The sequence below is a fragment of the Lithobates pipiens genome, unplaced genomic scaffold, assembly GCF_037356315.1.
Source record: "Lithobates pipiens isolate NorthernLeopardFrog02 unplaced genomic scaffold, aLitPip1_a1.2 Scaffold_10, whole genome shotgun sequence".
Classification (NCBI taxonomy): Eukaryota; Metazoa; Chordata; class Amphibia; order Anura; family Ranidae; genus Lithobates; species Lithobates pipiens.
Window position 1 is genome coordinate 3712619 of NW_027507686.1, and position 18423 is coordinate 3731041.

The 18423-nt window shown below is 46.3% G+C and overlaps 1 protein-coding gene across 1 annotated transcript in view; it reads left to right on the forward strand.

Annotated features, from left to right (window-relative positions):
- Nucleotides 1-13570, forward strand: part of PLLP (plasmolipin) — a 30614-nt gene extending 17044 nt beyond the window's left edge. Inside the window, exons 2-4 of the mRNA XM_077451147.1 lie at nt 8407-8580; nt 11050-11169; nt 13068-13570. Of these exons, the coding sequence (XP_077307273.1) occupies nt 8407-8580; nt 11050-11169; nt 13068-13169 (396 nt within the window). The 3' untranslated portion in view covers nt 13170-13570. The remainder of the gene's footprint in view (nt 1-8406; nt 8581-11049; nt 11170-13067) is intronic.
- Nucleotides 13571-18423: the final 4853 nt, after the last annotated feature.

The window sequence follows — 18423 nt, forward strand, 5'->3', positions numbered from 1 at the left end:
GTGTTTACACTCCCGGAAACGTGAAAATCTGGTGTTTTTTTTTTCCTAAGCAGGTCCCACGGAGTCCTAAATAACGAGTACATTATGTAATAGAATTATTCACGGGACACCAGAGTTTTTTTTTTTCCTCAACGTTTTTACGTTGCTGTCCCTTTTTAAAAGTCTGCAAAACATGGAGGCCCCCCCCCGATCTAAAATGTAAAAGAAAATGGCACCCCAAATGACACCCTGATTGAGAAACTTTTGTAGACCGAGGCCGTTACGTTTGTGTCACAGGGAGATATCTCAAAGTGGCTATTTAGAGATTAAGAGTCCAGACAATTATTAAAAAATACTCTCCAATCCAATATTATTATTATTATTTTATTTTTTTTTTACAAAATTTTATATATATATATTTTTCCCCACACATACGCCGGAGTGCGTCTTCCAAGTGTGTAGAAAGCTTCCATTGTGTTTTCTGAGCTACGGCACGGCTTGTTATGCAATGACACAAAGCGCTTCAAAGAATGTGTGACTGTAAACAAAGAACTCCCATAAATCTCCATCTATAAATCAGGAAATAATATGACGCCAAACTCTGCATAGCTAAATAAAAATTAGGAGAGCTCCGCCCATAGAGAGCCGGCTCTGCCCGTAGAGAGCCAACTCTGCCCGTAGAGAGCCAGCTCAACCTTGACCTATAGAGAGCCAACTCCATCCATGGAGAAGCTATCTATGACACGGCTTGTTATGCAATGACAAAAAGTTTCAAAGAATGTGACTGTAAACAAGAGAACTCCCATAAATCTCCATCTATAAATCAGGAAAATATGACGCCAAACTCTGCATAGCTAAATAAAAATTAAGGAGACCTCAACCCTTTCAGAGCCAAATCCACTAATAGTCAGCTCCACCCATTAGAGAGCCAGCTCCACCCATTAGAGAGACAGCTCTGCCCATAGAGAGCCAACTTTGCATATAGAGAGCCAGCTCCGCCCATAGAAAGCCCACTGCGCATATAGAGAGCCAGCTCCGCCCATTAGAGAGCCAACTTTGCATATAGAGAGCCAGCTCCGCCCATTAGAGAGCCAACTTTGCATATAGAGAGCCAGCTCCGCCCATTAGAGAGCCAACTTTGCATATAGAGAGCCAGCTCCGCCCATTAGAGAGCCAACTTTGCATATAGAGAGCCAGCTCCACCCACAGAGAGCCAACTTCGCATATAGAGAGACAGCTCTACCCATAGAGAGCCAACTTTGCATATAGAGAGCTCACTTTGCATATAGAGAGCCAGCTCCACCCATAGAGAGAGAGCAAATATAGAGCAAATGTGATTTTGGAATAAATTAGAGAAAGTTTGCTATCCTGTTCTGGAGATACAACAGGAAGAGACAGCTAGGATGCATAGCAGTATTGGTCGTTATGGTGCCGCCTGCACCCACCGTAACAGTAATGCTGTACGGCCCAGCTGCCTGCATCCTAGCAACCACGGACATTGAGGCCCAGCCGCCAGTCCTAGCAACCAATGATGGCTGCTTACGCTATAACAGACAGTGATGCTGCCTGCATTCTATCAACCACTGATGTTACAGTGCCCAGCCGCCAGTGTCTTAGCAACCATTGATGGCTACCTGCACTGTAACAACCAATGATGCTGTGCAGCCCACCTACCTGCATCCTAGCAACTACTGACATTATGGGGCCCAGCCGCCAATTACCTAGCAACTAATCAATGCTGCCTACACTATAAAAACCAATGATGTTGTACAGCCCTGCTGCCTGCATTCTAGCGACCACTGATAAAAGACCCATGGTGGCTTTTTTACAAGATTTTTTCGATTGACATTATGGGTCCCAGCCGAGGAACCTGTGACGGCTACCTGTACTATAACGACCAATGATGCTGTACGGCCCAGTTGCCTGCATCCTAGCAACCACTGACGTTATGGGGCCCATCTACCTGTGCCCTAGCAACCAATGATGGCCACCTGTACTGTAATGACCAATGATGCTGTACAGCCCAGCTGCCTGCATCCTAGCAACCACTGACATTATGAGGTCCATCTACCTGTGTCCTAGCAACCAATGATGGCCACCTGTACTGTAACGACCAATGATGCTGTAGAGCCCAGCTGCCTGCATCCTAGCAACCACTGACAACATGGGGCTCAGCCACCAGTATCCTACATAGCAATGCTGCAGAGTCATTGGTTTCTATAATGCTGGCGGCTGTGCAAGAGTGCTAGCAATCGAGGGGGGGGGGGCACAAAAGTGAGGTGGTATCGGCAAATATCCTGTAGTAATGCATATGGTATTTTCACCTGTAGTGTTTTTTTATGGCATATTTATAACAACCCTTCATGTATAAAGAGGTGACCCGGGTCATTTCAGCGCAGGACTCCTACTTAGAAGCTGGATCATTTGGCTCCTTCACTTGGGGTTCTTTTACACGGGTGACCAGGGGGGATGCTAAAAACAGGTGGCTGAGCTGCAGTTTTACCTTTTTGCCCGGCCACCCACCCAAATGCTAACATTATAGCCCGACAGGGCTGTTCACATGCAGCGGCTGCCATGCTTTGCTTCATGGCTGCTACATTTTTAATCCAGGCTGCAGCACCGCCTGTCAATCTCTCCCATGGAGTTCAAGAAGAGCGCAATCGCCAACCAAACGATCGACTTGCGGTTGCGGTGTGGGGTTTTTTTTTTTTTTTTTTTGTTTACTACAAAATCCCCCTTGGGATTAAAAAAGGTAGCAGGGTGCCTACCACTGCGGATCACTTTTCAGAGGTAGGTTAGCAGTGCCGCCCGTCCTGTTTGAGGGAATCTATAATGATTCTATTCCTCCTCCTGTGTGCGTCTTGTACATATGATGTTCCCGATTTAATAAAGTGAATCACATCGGCTATAAATAGAAGATGCGCTCGGTATAAAGGGAGATTTTTCTGGTGTGTTTGTATTCCGCCCCGTTCTCTGATGGGGGTTCTCTGCAGTATTAGCAATAAAAACCTGGCAGAGGTTCTAAAGCTGGCAATGAACCACTTTTTTTTTTTTTTTTTTACATTTTCTAATGGCTAGCAGGGGGTCAAACCAGCGTTTTGTTTTAAACCAGAGTGATGAGAACATCTGAGGGAGCGGGATGGAAGAGTCTTCTTGACCCAAACACATTTTCTAATTGTAAATGTGTTTTTTCTTTCAACAAATCTCACATATTACAATGAAATCTGCTCTTCGTTTAAGTAGCTGGAGTGGACATTGTTTTAAAGCCCCTGTGCCCAACCTGCACCCAGGGGGAGCATGCAGCCCTTGTTATAGTAATGATTTCTAGCAGTCTCATGTCATATGTCCCCAGTTTTTTACTATCTCCTGCAGCATTTCCCTAGTCTCCAGAACACTTCTAATATGTTCACATTCTCTGACATCATGTCTGCAGCCTCTGACCATCTCCTGTATCATGTCTGCAGTCTCTGACCATCTCCTGTATCATGTCTGCAGTCTCTGACCATCTCCTGTATCATGTCTGCAGCCTCTGACCATCTCCTGTATCATGTCTGCAGTCTCTGACCATCTCCTGTATCATGTCTGCAGTCTCTGACCATCTCCTGTATCATGTCTGCAGCCTCTGACCATCTCCTGTATCATGTCTGCAGTCTCTGACCATCTCTTGTATTATGTCTGCAGTCTCTGACCATCTCCTGTATCATGTCTGCAGTCTCTGACCATCTCCTGTATCATGTCTGCAGTCTCTGACCATCTCCTGTATCATGTCTGCAGCCTCTGACCATCTCCTGTATCATGTCTGCAGTCTCTGACCATCTCCTGTATCATGTCTGCAGTCTCTGACCATCTCCTGTATCATGTCTGCAGCCTCTGACCATCTCCTGTATCATGTCTGCAGTCTCTGACCATCTCCTGTATCATGTCTGCAGTCTCTGACCATCTCCTGTATCATGTCTGCAGCCTCTGACCATCTCCTGTATCATGTCTGCAGTCTCTGACCATCTCTTGTATTATGTCTGCAGTCTCTGACCATCTCCTGTATCATGTCTGCAGTCTCTGACCATCTCCTGTATCATGTCTGCAGTCTCTGACCATCTCTTGTATTATGTCTGCAGTCTCTGACCATCTCTTGTATCATGTCTGCAGTCTCTGACCATCTCTTGTATCATGTCTGCAGTCTCTGACCATCTCCTGTATCATGTCTGCAGTCTCTGACCATCTCCTGTATCATGTCTGCAGTCTCTGACCATCTCCTGTATCATGTCTGCAGTCTCTGACCATCTCCTGTATCATGTCTGCAGTCTCTGACCATCTCTTGTATCATGTCTGCAGTCTCTGACCATCTCTTGTATCATGTCTGCAGTCTGACCATCTCCTGTATCATGTCTGCAGTCTCTGACCATCTCTTGTATCATGTCTGCAGTCTCTGACCATCTCTTGTATCAGGTCTGCAGTCTCTGACCATCTCTTGTATCATGTCTGCAGTCTCTGACCATCTCTTGTATCATGTCTGCAGTCTGACCATCTCCTGTATCATGTCTGCAGTCTCTGACCATCTCTTGTATCATGTCTGCAGTCTCTGACCATCTCTTGTATCAGGTCTGCAGTCTCTGACCATCTCTTGTATCAGGTCTGCAGTCTCTGACCATCTCTTGTATCATGTCTGCAGTCTCTGACCATCTCCTGTATCAGGTCTGCAGTCTCTGACCATCTCTTGTATCATGTCTGCAGTCTCTGACCATCTCCTGTATCAGGTCTGCAGTCTCTGACCATCTCTTGTATCATGTCTGCAGTCTCTGACCATCTCCTGTATCATGTCTGCAGTCTCTGACCATCTCCTGTATCAGGTCTGCAGTCTCTGACCATCTCTTGTATCATGTCTGCAGTCAGACTTTAAGGGATTTCAAATTAAATTTGTTGTCTCCATGATGGGAAGAAAGAACATTCTGACAAGTAGTTTATCTACTAATGTTTGAACATAAATCTAACCATGTATGACCCGTCCACGCCCCCCCCCCCCCCCCCCCAACCATGTACTTTTTTCTTTTTGGTAATTTAGTTTTCAGCTCGTTTATCGGACATACGTGTCCTCTGGCTACCCCCCTCCCCCGACCTCTTGTATGGTATGTATGTACCTGATGGTGGAAATGCTCCCGGCACCTTTTTTTTTTTAAGCACAATCTTCACCTTTGAAGAACACAACACGTTCCGAATACACATTTTTCTAGAAGTTGTGAATTTTTTTTGGCGGCTGTGTGGAAGTTGCCAAGATTAGTAAATGATAGGCGGCTTATTGTTACACAACACTGTCAGCGTGTCCCCACCCCCACCCCCGGGGGAGCACCTGAAACTGCAAACCGGTTGGGGTGATGAGCTCATAAGGGACGCCTTGGGCAAAGCCTCGCCGCGAAGACAAAACATCGCAGATCCGTACAGCAAACCGAGAGCGGTCCAGCGATACGCCATTCCAGAAATTCTATTCTATATTATTCAAACCTAAACACCAGGCAATGGAAAATAAACATTCGATAGAATAGGAATGTGCTAAAATTCCCAACATTCTTTTATTTCTGTCTGTGACCCCATTGGCTGGATTTTGGCTCATTTCCTCTCCCAATGACACCAGAATGATAATGCAGGAGAATCAGCTGAAGCGCTCATCGGGGCTGCGGTTATAACAAGAACAGGAAATAGAATAATCGGGAAATATCACAGAATGTATCTCAGAAAAATATTATCAGAAATAAATTCTTAAAGCCAGAACCTGTCAAACCAGATCCTGATAGTAATAATAAAAAAATTGTCGTGATTTGTTCTATCCCTTCCTAACTATACTAAGAATACACTAATAATGAATTAGAGCGGAGACTGCGAGCCAGGCCTTCTCATCCAACATCAGTGCCTGACAGTGGCGGCTGCTGCTCAAAATTTTTGGGGGTGCGCACACAAACTGAAAAAAACAAACAATTGCAGCCTCCGTACCATCAAATGCAGCCACTGTGCTCCTCAATGGCCACCACTGTGCCCATCAATGGCCGCTACTGTGCCCCTCAATGGCCGCCGCTGTGCCCCTCAATGGCCGCCGCTGTGCCCCTCAATGGCCGCCGCTGTTCCCATCAATGGCCGCCGCTGTTCCCATCAATGGCCGCCGCTGTTCCCATCAATGGCCGCCGCTGTTCCCATCAATGGCCGCCGCTGTTCCCATCAATGGCCGCCGCTGTGCCCCTCAATGGCCGCCACTGTGCCCCTCAATGGCCGCCACTGTTCCCATCAATGGCCGCCACTGTTCCCATCAATGGCCGCCACTGTGCCCATCAATTGCAGCCACTGTGCCCATCAAACGCAGCCACTGTTCCATGTTGGTGTGGATCTATTGCTGCTTGTGGGAGGGTCTTCTGGGAGAGATCTACTGTTGAGGAAGGGGTTTATTGATACTGGCTGCTGGGAGATCTATTGTTGCTGGGGGGAGCTATTGTTGCTGATGGGGTATTTTTTTTTGTTAGGGGAGTCTATTGTTGCTTGGGGGGGATCAATTGATGCTAAAGGTTTTTTTTGATGCTAGCTGCCTGCAGATCTATTGTTGCCGCAGTGGATCTATTGTTGCTGGGGGTATCAGTTGTTGCTGGAGTGGAGCTATTATTGCTGGTGGGGTCTTTAGTAGTTAGGGAAGTCTATTTTTGCCGGGGGAATCATTTGTTGCTGTTAAGGGGTCTTATGTTGTTTGGGAGAGATCTACTGTTGAGGGAGGGGTTTATTGACGCTAGTTGCCCGGAGTGTTATTGTTGCTGTGGGAAAGCTATTGTTGCTGGTGGGGTCTTTTGTTAGGGGAGTCTATTGTTGCTGGTGAGAATCGATTGTTGCTGGAGGGGTCTGTTGTTGGGGGGAATCTGTGTGTGTGTGTTTGGTTTTTTTCACAAATTATTTATTATTATTATTTCACAAAATGATACTTGATTCTTTGTTGTCTAAGAGGGGCGGTACTGGGAGGGGGATGGAACCAAGCAGTGGCGGCCTGTCCATAAGGGCCTCGGGATGCATGGATTCCAATGGGGGGGGGTTGTGTTGGTGTTTTCTTTTTTTTTTTTCTCGTGGTGCAGAGCATTGCGCTCTGAGCCCACCCAGTTGAGTGACAATAGCAAATGAAAATTTGCTATTGTAACACAGATTCTGCCTCCCAGCCAATCGAGAAGCGGGTTCTGAGGCCCGATTCTCCATTGTCCGTAAAGGAGGAGCTACCCTATTGGCCGAGCGAGGACACCGCCATGTTTCCAAAGAGGGAAGTGCTGCCTGGGGTAAGTGTTAGTGACCGACCAATCGATGGAGGGGCTGGCTGTGCCACGCCCCCCCCAAGAAAATATACCCACCAGAGGTGGGTAGGGGTGAAATCAAGGGACATCACTAAGAGGTGGGTGAAACCAAAGGATGTTACTCAGAGGTAAGTAGGGGGCGGAACTAAGCAACGTTACTCAGAGGTGGGTAGGAGGCGGAACCAAGGGATGTCACTAAGGTGGGTAGGGGAGGAACTAAGGGACATTAATCAGAGGTGGGTAAGGGTGAAACCAGGGGATGTTACTCAGTGACGTCCCTTGGTTCTGCCCCTTCCCACCTCTGAGTAACATCCCTTGGTTTCACCCTTACCCACCTCTGAGTAATGTCCCTTAGTTCCTCCCCTACCCACCTTAGTGACATCCCTTAGTTCACCTCTGAGTAACGTCCCTTAGTTTTGCCCTCTCCCCACCTCTGAGTAACGTCCCTTAGTTCAGCCCCTACCCATCTTAGTGATGTCCCTTAGTTCCTCCCCTACCCACCTTAGTGACATCCCTTAGTTCACCTCTGAGTAACGTCCCTTAGTTTTGCCCTCTCCCCACCTCTGAGTAACGTCCCTTAGTTCAGCCCCTACCCATCTTAGTGATGTCCCTTGGTTCCGCCCCATACTTACCTCTGAGTAACGTCCTTTGGTTTCACCCATCTCTTAATGACGTCCCTTGGTTCTGCCCCTACCCACCTCTAAGAGGTGGGTGAAACCAAAGGACGTTACTCAGAGGTAAGTATGGGGCGGAACCAAGGGACGTCACTAAGATGGGTAGGGGATAGAACCAAGGGACGTTACTCAGAGGTGGGTGGGGGCAGAGACGAGGGGTATTTCGGAAGAGGTGAGATTCTCTGCCATTCACAATGAATATCCTGTAGAACAGGTGCTTTGCAATGCATCGTAATGCAATTAAAATGCGTGTTTTGGCCCCCGTTGTCACAACGCACGCGTGTGATTGGGCCCTCAATGAAAACTGCAGATAGTAAAAGAATAAAAACAACATATATTTTATATATATATAATATAATATTATTTGTATTCACCTTTTGAAATGACATGGTCATTAATGAGTTTCCATCCACTTTAATGTGTCTTTTTTTATTGCGGTCTCTCAGGTGTTTGGACTGCTGGTCTGGGCGTTGGTGGCGGACAGTCATTATTGGTTGGCGGCCGCGTACGGCTGGGTGATGTTCGTCGCCCTCTTCTGCTGGCTGGTGACCCTCATCCTCTTCATCCTCCTCATTTTACAGATACAGAGGAGAATTTCCTTTATACCCTGGCCGATGGTGGTAAGTCTCTATCAATATTTTAATTACATTTTAAACTAAATAATTTTTTATTTTAGACTCAGCGGTTTCCTGTCTTCTCCGTGCAATGCAGGTAGTTTGTCGCCAATGGGAGGGCTGGAGATAAAAGGGGGGGGGCAATTTCTAAAACATTCACTGGACGAATGCCAGGCACATTCATGCAGATCGCACAAATCTTTCACCATAATTTCTGTAAAAGATCAGTTCCTATGATCAGCGACGCCATCTAGTGGACAAAATGCAGTATATTATCTTGTGGAGGTAGTTCAGATAACCCACGTTTTGGCCACTAGATGGAGCTACTGATCATAGGAATTGATCTATTACAGAAATGATGGCACAAAATGTGTGCAGTCAATCAATTCCTATGATCAGCAGCTCCATCTAGTGACAAAATGCAGTATGTTATCTCATTGAGGTAGTTCAGAAAACCTGCATTTTGGCCACCAGATGGAGCTGATGAGCCTAGGGATGCATCTGTTACATAAATTACGGCCAAAACTTTTGTAAAAACTTTTATAAAAAAAACCCCAAGTGCATAAAAATATTATTATTTTTTTGGATAGAAAGAGAAGGGTTAGAACCCCTGTCGGATGTTTTTTTTTTGCTTCATTCACCCTCTTTGTCCCCATGACTGCTGTTTATTAAATAGAAAGTTAGGGGAAATCCAATGTTGAGTAAAGTGTGCATTCCCCCCCCCCCCTGTTTTTGGGAGTTAAAGGGTAACTCCGCTTTTTTTAAATTAAAAAAAATAGCAAAAAAAAAAAAAAAACAATAATAAAGTAGTGTATACAATTGCTACACAAGTCATATTGCAATTGAATGTTATTAAAAATTCCCCTTCAATCTGCAGCCGCTGTAATTTTTCTGTAAAATGCAATATGGCCACCTGGAGGCACTCTGTCCACAAATGGTATACAGAACCCCAGTCCCCCCAGAAATGTCATCTCCTGCTTGTGTGATTGGCTCACTGATTTTCCCAGAAGTCTGCACTAAGATACAAATCAGATTTTGGCCATCCCCTGCAAAACATATGTCATTTTTGCTGAAAAACTCCCAAAGGGAAATCACATCTAAAGGGATGCAGACCCCGCCACTTTCCTCATTAGAGCTCTGCAGGTGCAGCAGCTGATTGCTAATTATAAAGTCACTCCCATTCATATTCACTCTGAACATGGATGCAGAGAAACACACAGCTATTTCTTCGGGGAGGAATCTGCAACAACGTTTGTTACAATCCCTGCAGTGGGCAGGGATATGCAATTAGCGGACCTTCCAGGTGTTGCAAAACTACAAGTCCCATCATGCCTCTCTGCCTCTGGGTGTCATGCTTGTGGCTGTCAGTCTTGCTATGCCTCATGGGAGTTGTAGTTCTGCAACAGCTGGAGGTCCGCTAATTGTATATCCCTGCTATATAGGATCACCCAGAGGGGGAGGGTTGTTTATTTTTATTTTTTCAACAAACTTGGAATTGCTCTTTAAAGCACAGTGCAATAGGAAGCCTGTTCCTTTTGAGAAGGCTGTGACCGCATTTCAACATATGAAAAGTAGCAGCAATTTTCACAGTCACATCTGCGGGTTATGGTGTGTGATCGCTCATTATATATGTGGTTTGGGGTGCAACAAACAGTAAATAGCAAAGCAATGCAATTACAGCCTGGGGTGTTGTCACCAGCCATATGGGGGGAGATTTACTAAGACCGGAGAGTGCAAAATCTGGTGCAGCTCTGCATGGTAGCCAATCGGCTTCTAACTTCAGCTTGTGGATGAGAAATCTCCTCCTGCAGTGCTGCAGGCACAGACATATGTATTCTGAGAGCAAAAACCCTGTTGCTGTCAGAACACACAGATCGGTGCTGCAGCTGATCGGCATTCTGGAAAAGAAACCAACAACGGTTAACAATAACACACATGGGTTGATTTACTGAAACTGGAGAGTGCAGAATCTGGTGCAGCTGTGCATGGGAGCCAATCAGCTTCTAACTTCAGCTTGTTCAATGAAGCTTTGACAATAAAACCTGGAAGCTGATTGGTTTCTATGCAGAGCTGCCCCAGATTTTTCACTCTCCAGTTTTGGTAAATCAACCCCAGTGTCAACACAGCAGCAGAAAAAGGGGACGCCACTGTTGCATCATGGTAAATGTTTTTTTTTGTTCCTGGTTCGCATTTTCTGGGATGCCAGGGATTAGACCAGGGATCCTCAAACTACGGCCCTCCAGCTGCTGCGAAACTACACATCCCATGAGGCATTGTAAAACTCTAACATTCACAGACATGGCTGGGCATGATGGGAATTGTAGTTCCTGAACAACTGGAGGGCCGTAGTTTGAAGACCCATGGATTAGACGCACACAGAAGCAGAATTTGTAATCCCTGGGGGTGCGGCTGGGTTTATGGTTACCATTTGTATGCAGAGGAATTATTTTACATCTTGACATCCTCTTCCTCCAGCTCTTCATCTATCATGCTGCAGCCACCATCCTCTATGTGACCGCATTCATCACCTGCGCTGCCTCCACAAAAGTGGGTGTGCTATACGTCAGCGACTCCAACAAGAGAGCTGCCGCTTCGGTAAGTGAGAACGGAGGCCCCGGCCGTGGGGAGGGGGATTGTTAGAGATATCCGATCGTGAACAGGGCCGCTGATAGGGGGTGGAGCCGGCCCTCCAGTACTGGGCCCCATCAGTTTAGCAGGGGCATAGAGGAGATTTTTATTTTTTTTTTAAATACTTTTTTGTGTGCATGCACAGCAATCCCATAAGCCATGGCTCCCAAGTTCCCTGGGCTGCCATTGGTTAAGCAGCAAGGGCATATAGAGGGGGCTGCTTGCTCATTTTTAAAGCAACCCTTCCCCTTCAGCACCGATGATTACTCTGCCTGATCCTGAAAATAAGAAAACTCCACCCCTTCATCAGGGCTTGTATATAAAAACCAACACCTTTTATAGGGGCTAAACTCCACCCCTTCATCAGGGCTTGTGTATATAAAAACCAAAAACCTTTTATAGGGGCTAAACTCCACCCCTTCATCAGGGCTTGTGTATATAAAAACCAAAAACCTTTTTAGGGGCTAAACTATACTTCCCCATCAGGGCTTATATAAAACCCAACACGCTTCAGGGGCTAAACGCCACCCCTTCATCAGGGCTTGTATATAAAAACCTTTATAGGGGCTAAACTCCACCCCTTCATCAGGGCTTGTATATACAAACCAAAAACCTTTTTTTTAGGGGCTAAACTCCACTCTCCAACAGGGCTTATATATAAAAACCAAAAACCTTTTTATGGGCGTTTGTATAAAAACCAACACGCTTCAGGGGCTAAACTCCACCCCCTTAATCAGGGCTTGTATCTAAAAACCAAAAACCTTTTTTAGGGGCGTGTGTATATATACGCCAACATGCTTCGGGGACTAAACTCCACCCCCTTATCAGGGCTTATATAAAAGCCAACACGTTTCAGGAACTAAACTCCACCCCTTCATCAGGGCTTGAATGGAAAAAAAATATCCAACATGTTTCGGAGGCTAAAATCCATGCCCACATCTGGGCTTGTATATAAAAGCCAACATGTTTCAGGGGCTAAACTCCACCCCTTCATCAGGGCTTGTATCTAAAAACCAAAAACCTTTTTTAGGGGCGTGTGTATATATACGCCAACATGCTTCGGGGACTAAACTCCACCCCCTTAATCAGGGCTTATATATAAAAAGCAACACCTTTTTAGGGCGCTAAACTCCACCCCTTCATCATGGCTTGTATATAAAAACCAAAAACCTTTTTAAAGGCTAAACTATACTTCCTCATCAGGGCTTATATAAAAGCCAACACGTTTCAGGAACTAAACTCCACCCCTTCATCAGGGCTTGAATGGAAAAAAAATATCCAACATGTTTCGGAGGCTAAAATCCATGCCCACATCTGGGCTTGTATATAAAAGCCAACATGTTTCAGGGGCTACACTCCACCCCTTCATCAGGGCTTGCATATAAGAGCCAACACATTTCAGGGCCTACAGTCTGCTATTTCACCTGGGCTTGAAGAATCAAAGAAAGAAACGGAGTGTGCGGACGATGACTATTATGTCTGTGAATAGATAAGCACAGCAAAGGTTAGCAGCTGGTTCTCTTTCTTTGCTTCTCCAAGCTTTGATAAAATGGGGCGGAGTTTAGTTCTTGAAACGCGTTGAAATGTATATACATTAAGTGCTTTGAAAAAAAACATTATTTTTGGGCTCAAATATTACACTGTGGCAATTCCGTTCTAGATTTACCTATCTCGGCCACAAACCCAAGGTAATTTTGGGACTCCTTAGGTGAGCCAGAGCTGCCGGCCCGCCACTCACTCTTTACACAGTCACATCAATATACGCCTGACAACTAGTCACCTGATACGCACACGCTTGTTTTGGGTCAGTTGATGAACCCAACCACCTAACCCCCCGATGACCTCTGACCTTTTTGTCTTTGCAGTTCTTTGCCTGCCTGGTGATGATTGCCTACGGTGCAAGCACCTTCTTCAGTTTCACCGACTGGCGAGGTCCCGGAACAAACGCAGCTTCTGCTCAAGCCTGATCTTCTTCTCCTACAGACCCCATTGTGTGTATATACGGTATATACATATTTTTTTTGTAAAATAATATTGACGTGCAAGAACTTTAACCCGACATCTCACTTGTGAATCTGAACGCCAGCAGGAAGTTTGAAGAAACAATCTAGAAAATCGGACAAAGTCTGAATATGCAGCTTCTACCCCAATGGCTTTCCGGATCTGGGGGTGTGATGGAAGCCACCAATGAAAAGATTTTTTTTTTTTTTTATAATGGTCTTTATTGGATCACTTTTTACACAAACAGGATTTGTACAATAGCTCAATGTTCTCGGGACAGAATCAAATTTTACTGATGGTCATATAAAATGCTTGTCTTGCTTAGAGATGATATTTCCATACACTAATATTATATTATTGAACTTTCGTACCATGTTCATTGGTGATCAGTGGGAAAATGCCCCTTACATTGGTGGTCAGAATACCATCCTTACAGACTGGAACTATGGAGGCACCATCAGATGGGAGGTCAGTCCACCACAGTTCACAGAAGTCAACCTAGTAACTTCTGGAGGAAGCCTAAGGTTTCTTTGAATTCTTATGGAGTATGGCTGATCAGAAAGAGAATTGTGGTAGCATGTTTATGGTTATGCCAAATGGTGCTGACCCAAAGACTATGAAGGCACCATTTGATGGAAGGTCAATCAGCCACAGCTGAAGGTACCCCTAACAACCTCTGGAGGAATCCTAGGGTTGCTTGGAACTCTGGTTGATCAAAAAGACCATTGGTGCCATGCTGCTGGTTCTGCCAAGTGATGTTGGCCCCAGAATTATGCAGACACCATCAGATAGGAGGTCAATCAACTACAGTTCAAAGAACCCCTAGTAACCTCTGGAGGAAGCATAAGGTTCCTTGGAGTTCTTATATGGCTTATAAAGAACACTGGTGCCATGTTTCTGGTTCTACCAAGTGGTGGTGGCCCGGAAATATGCAGGCTCCATCAGATGGGAGGTCAATCAGCCACTGCTCAATGTACCCTCAACAACTTCTGGAGAAACCCTAGGGTTCCTCTGGAACTCTGGTTCAGAATGGCTGATCAAAAAGATCATTGGTGCCATGCTGCTGGTTCTGTGATATTGGCCCCCGAACTATCTAGGCACCATCAGATAGAAAGTCGGTCAACCACAGTTCAAAGAACCCCTAGTAACCTCTGGAGGAACCCTACAGATCCTTGGAACTTACATTGGAACTGGCTGATCAGAAGGATCCCTAGTGTCTGGTTCTACCAAGTGGTGTTGGGTTAATGACTATGTCGGCACCATCAGATGTGAGGTCAATCAGCCACAGCTCAGGGTACCCATAACAACCTTTAGAGAAACACTAGGGCTCCTTTGAACTCTGGTTGAAAATGGCTGATCAAAAACCATTGATGTCATGCCGCTGGTTCTGCCAAGTGATGTTGGCCCCCGAAACTATGCAGGTACCATCAGATGGAAGGTCAGTCAGTCACACGGAACATCTAGTAACCTCTGGAGAAACCTTTTGGAACTCCTATTGGGGATGGCTGCCCAGAAAGAACGCTGGTGCCATGTTTCTGGTTGGTGTTGGTCCAAGGAAGGCACCATTTAGATGGGAGGTCAATCGGCCACTGCTCAAGTAACCATAACCTGTGGAAAAACCCCCTTGGGTTCTATGGAACTCTGGTTGAGAATGGTTGTTCTAGAGCAGTGATGGCGAACCTTGGCACTCCAGATGTTTTGGAACTACATTTCCCATGATGCTCAGCTACACTGCAGAGTGCATGAGCATCATGGGAAATGTAGTTCTAAAACATCTGGGGTGCCAAGGTTCGCCATCACTGATCTAGAGGCTTTGCTTATCCATAGTTGCCAAGTGTTCTTCCTGTAGAACAGTCCGTAATGTTCAAGGTGTCCCACTCACCCCCCCCATGTTCCATTCATACCATACTGGACTTTATAGGGTGCTGTAGCACAACGATTGAACATCATGCTGGACTTAACCTTAGTTGCTATAGAGCTGTAGCACTTCCATCGCCCACCATAATGGGCTTAGCCTTACGTGGTAGGGGGCCGTAGTTTTGTACAGAACAGAACACATCACCTTCTTCTTGAATTAAAGTGATACTTTTAATGTAGAGTGGTGGTGGAAGGCCCCATTTTTTTTTGCTAAAAAGTCATCTACCGGAGGGTTTGTACTCCGTCCATCCAGTCCTATAAATTACACAGTTCTGCCACAGAGCCTGCCCTTCATTATAGACTCTGCCATTACTTACTTTCTCACTGGGACATGGAATGTGCCGTTGGGGGACACAGACTGCAATCAAAACAGAAGTCCCAGCAGAGGTTCCAACACAAAAAGGAAGGTTTTGGTTGGGTGTTATCAGCCCTCTATGGGTTCAGTCAAATTGCATTGACGTTTAACTTTTTTTTTTTTTTTTCAAATTTTGGAGAGGGATCCACTCGGGTTGTCACCAGAACAGGAAGAGAGGGGGAAATCTTCAAACGGAGACACTATTTTTGGTGACAGCCACGTTGCAGGGATTTCTCTCACTTCCTGTTTGTTTATGGGACAGGAAGTGAAGGGAAATCTCCGCAATGGGGACACAGATAGCAAAAATAATAAAAACTGACAGGGGTTACATAATTCTATAATGCCTATAATTCTACTTTATACTACACCCCCAGCCCTCATCCCGCTGTTCTCTCCTCCACTCAGCACATTCCTGGTCAACACATGAATGCAGGATGCCTCATTGACCCCCAAGTGCCTCTCCTCCTCCTTCTCCCAGTCTGAGTGCTGCTGCACAGAAGTTTAGAAGAGGCGAAGATCAACTCAAAATCAGTATTTAATATAATAAATTTAACTCATATCTGCATTTTTTTTTTTAACCTCTTCATGCCAGCCAAAGCGCACTTATGTGGCGTCTTGGTGTGTGGGCCTTCAGGCCGAGCGAGCCGCATACATACAGCCCCCGTGTGTAAACCACTTACCATGCGGGGAGCGCGGTAGCCGGTGGTTACCGTAAAGCTCCCAATGAATACTAGAGATTGGGAGCTTTTTTGATCATGTGACGGTGGTGACAGCCAATCACAGTGGTCACATGACCCGAATGCTCACGACATTTAGGACCCCTAAAGGGCCAGGAGGTGGCCAACAGGAAGGGGTTAATAACTACCTGGGAGTTCAGCTGTAACAAACTCAGCAATTTTTCCCCTAAAAAGATATTTAAAGGGTAACTCCAATGTTGTTGAGAATAACCCCCTCCCCCCTCTGGTTTGGTCTCCATACATTGCAGGGAATAAATCCCTCCCCCTCCGGGTGATCTCCGTACATTGCGGGGAATAAACCCCTCCCCCCTCTGGGTGATCTCTGTACATTGCGGGGAATAAACCACTCCCCCCTCTGGGTGATCTCTGTACATTGCAGGGAATAAACCACTCCCCCCTCCGGGTGATCTCCGTACATTGCGGGGAATAAACCCCTCCCCCCTCTGGGTGATCTCTGTACATTGCGGGGAATAAACCACTCCCCCCTCTGGGTGATCTCTGTACATTGCAGGGAATAAACCACTCCCCCCTCTGGGTGATCTCTGTACATTGCAGGGAATAAATCCCTCCCCCTCCGGGTGATCTCCGTACATTGCAGGGAATAAACCCCTCCCCCTCTCTGGGTGGTCTCTGTACATTGCGGGGAATAAATCCCTCCCCCTCTGGGTGATCTCTGTACATTGCAGGGAATAAACCCCTCCCCCTCCGGGTGATCTCTGTACATTGCAGGGAATAAACCCCTCCCCCTCTGGGTGATCTCTGTACATTGCGGGGAATAACCCCCCCGCTGGGTGATCTCCGCACATTGCGGGGAATAAACCCCTCCCCGCTCTGGGTGATCTCTGTACATTGCAGGGAATAAACCCCTCCCCCCTCTGGGTGATCTCTGTACATTGCGGGGAATAAACCCCTCCCCCCTCTGGGTGATCTCCGTACATTGCAGGGAATAAACCCCTCCCCCTCTGGGTGATCTCTGTACATTGCGGGGAATAAACCCCTCCCCTCTCTGGGTGATCTCTGTACATTGCAGGGAATAAACCCCTCCCCCTCTGGGTGATCTCTGTACATTGGAGGGAATAAACCCCTCCCCCTCTCTGGGTGGTCTCCGTACATTGTGGGGAATAAACCCCTCCCCCTCTCTGGGTGGTCTCTGTACATTGCAGGGAATAAACCCCTCCCCTTTTTGGGTGATCTCTGTACATTGCGGGGATTGTAACAAACTTTGTTGCAGATTCCTCCCTTTTGTTATTCTGAAGAAATATCTGTTTGTTTCTCTGTGTCCATGTGTACAGTGAGTGTGAATGGGAGTGACTTTATAATTATCAATCAGCTGCTGCACCTGCAGGGCTATAATAAGGAAAGTGACAGGGTCTGCGCCCCTTTAGATGTGATTTCCCTTTGGGAACACGACATTTATGTTGCAGGGGATGCTCAATATCTGACTTGTATCTCAGTGCAGACTTCTGGGAAAATCACTGAGCCAATCACACAAGCAGGAAATGACATTTCTGCGGGGGGGCGGATTCTGTATACCGTCTGTGTACAGAGCGCCTCCAGGTGGTCATATTGCATTTTACAGAAAAGTACAGCAGCTGCCAAAGGAAAAGGAATTTCTAATAACCCCCCCCCAATGTGGAGTTACCCTCCCGGGGGTGGGGTGTAGCTCCACAGCTGGCTCCTTTGTCCTTATTCAGTGACTTTATGTCTCCATCTTCGCCCTCCTGCCCCGCAAGAAGCACATTTCCAGACAATACATACAAACATTCCATACAATTATTGTTCTACAATGACAGGTTTGTTATAAAATTCCTTCTTTATGGGGAACCCCAATAAGAACCCCCTGGAACTCATCAGTAGGGAGCAAAAAAAAAAAAACGGCAATTCCAGACCTCGTCACTAGGTGGCAATAAACAGCTACAGCTGAACTTCCTAGAGAACTCAGCTGGGAAAATCTAAATTACTTGTGATGGGAAAGTGAATGTTGGGGGGTGTTGGGACCCCCTTATCTAATGTAAAGGGGGGGGGTTTGAGGGCTGTCATGATCGGAGAACAGCCAAGGCAAACATGACAAAATGTACACCCCCCGAAGTGTGTGCATTATGTGTCAGCGAAAATCTCCCCCCAGATGAGAGCATTATGTGTCAGCAAAAATCTCCCCCCTCCCCCCAGATGGGAGCATTATGTGTCAGCGAAAATTCTCCCCCCCCGTGA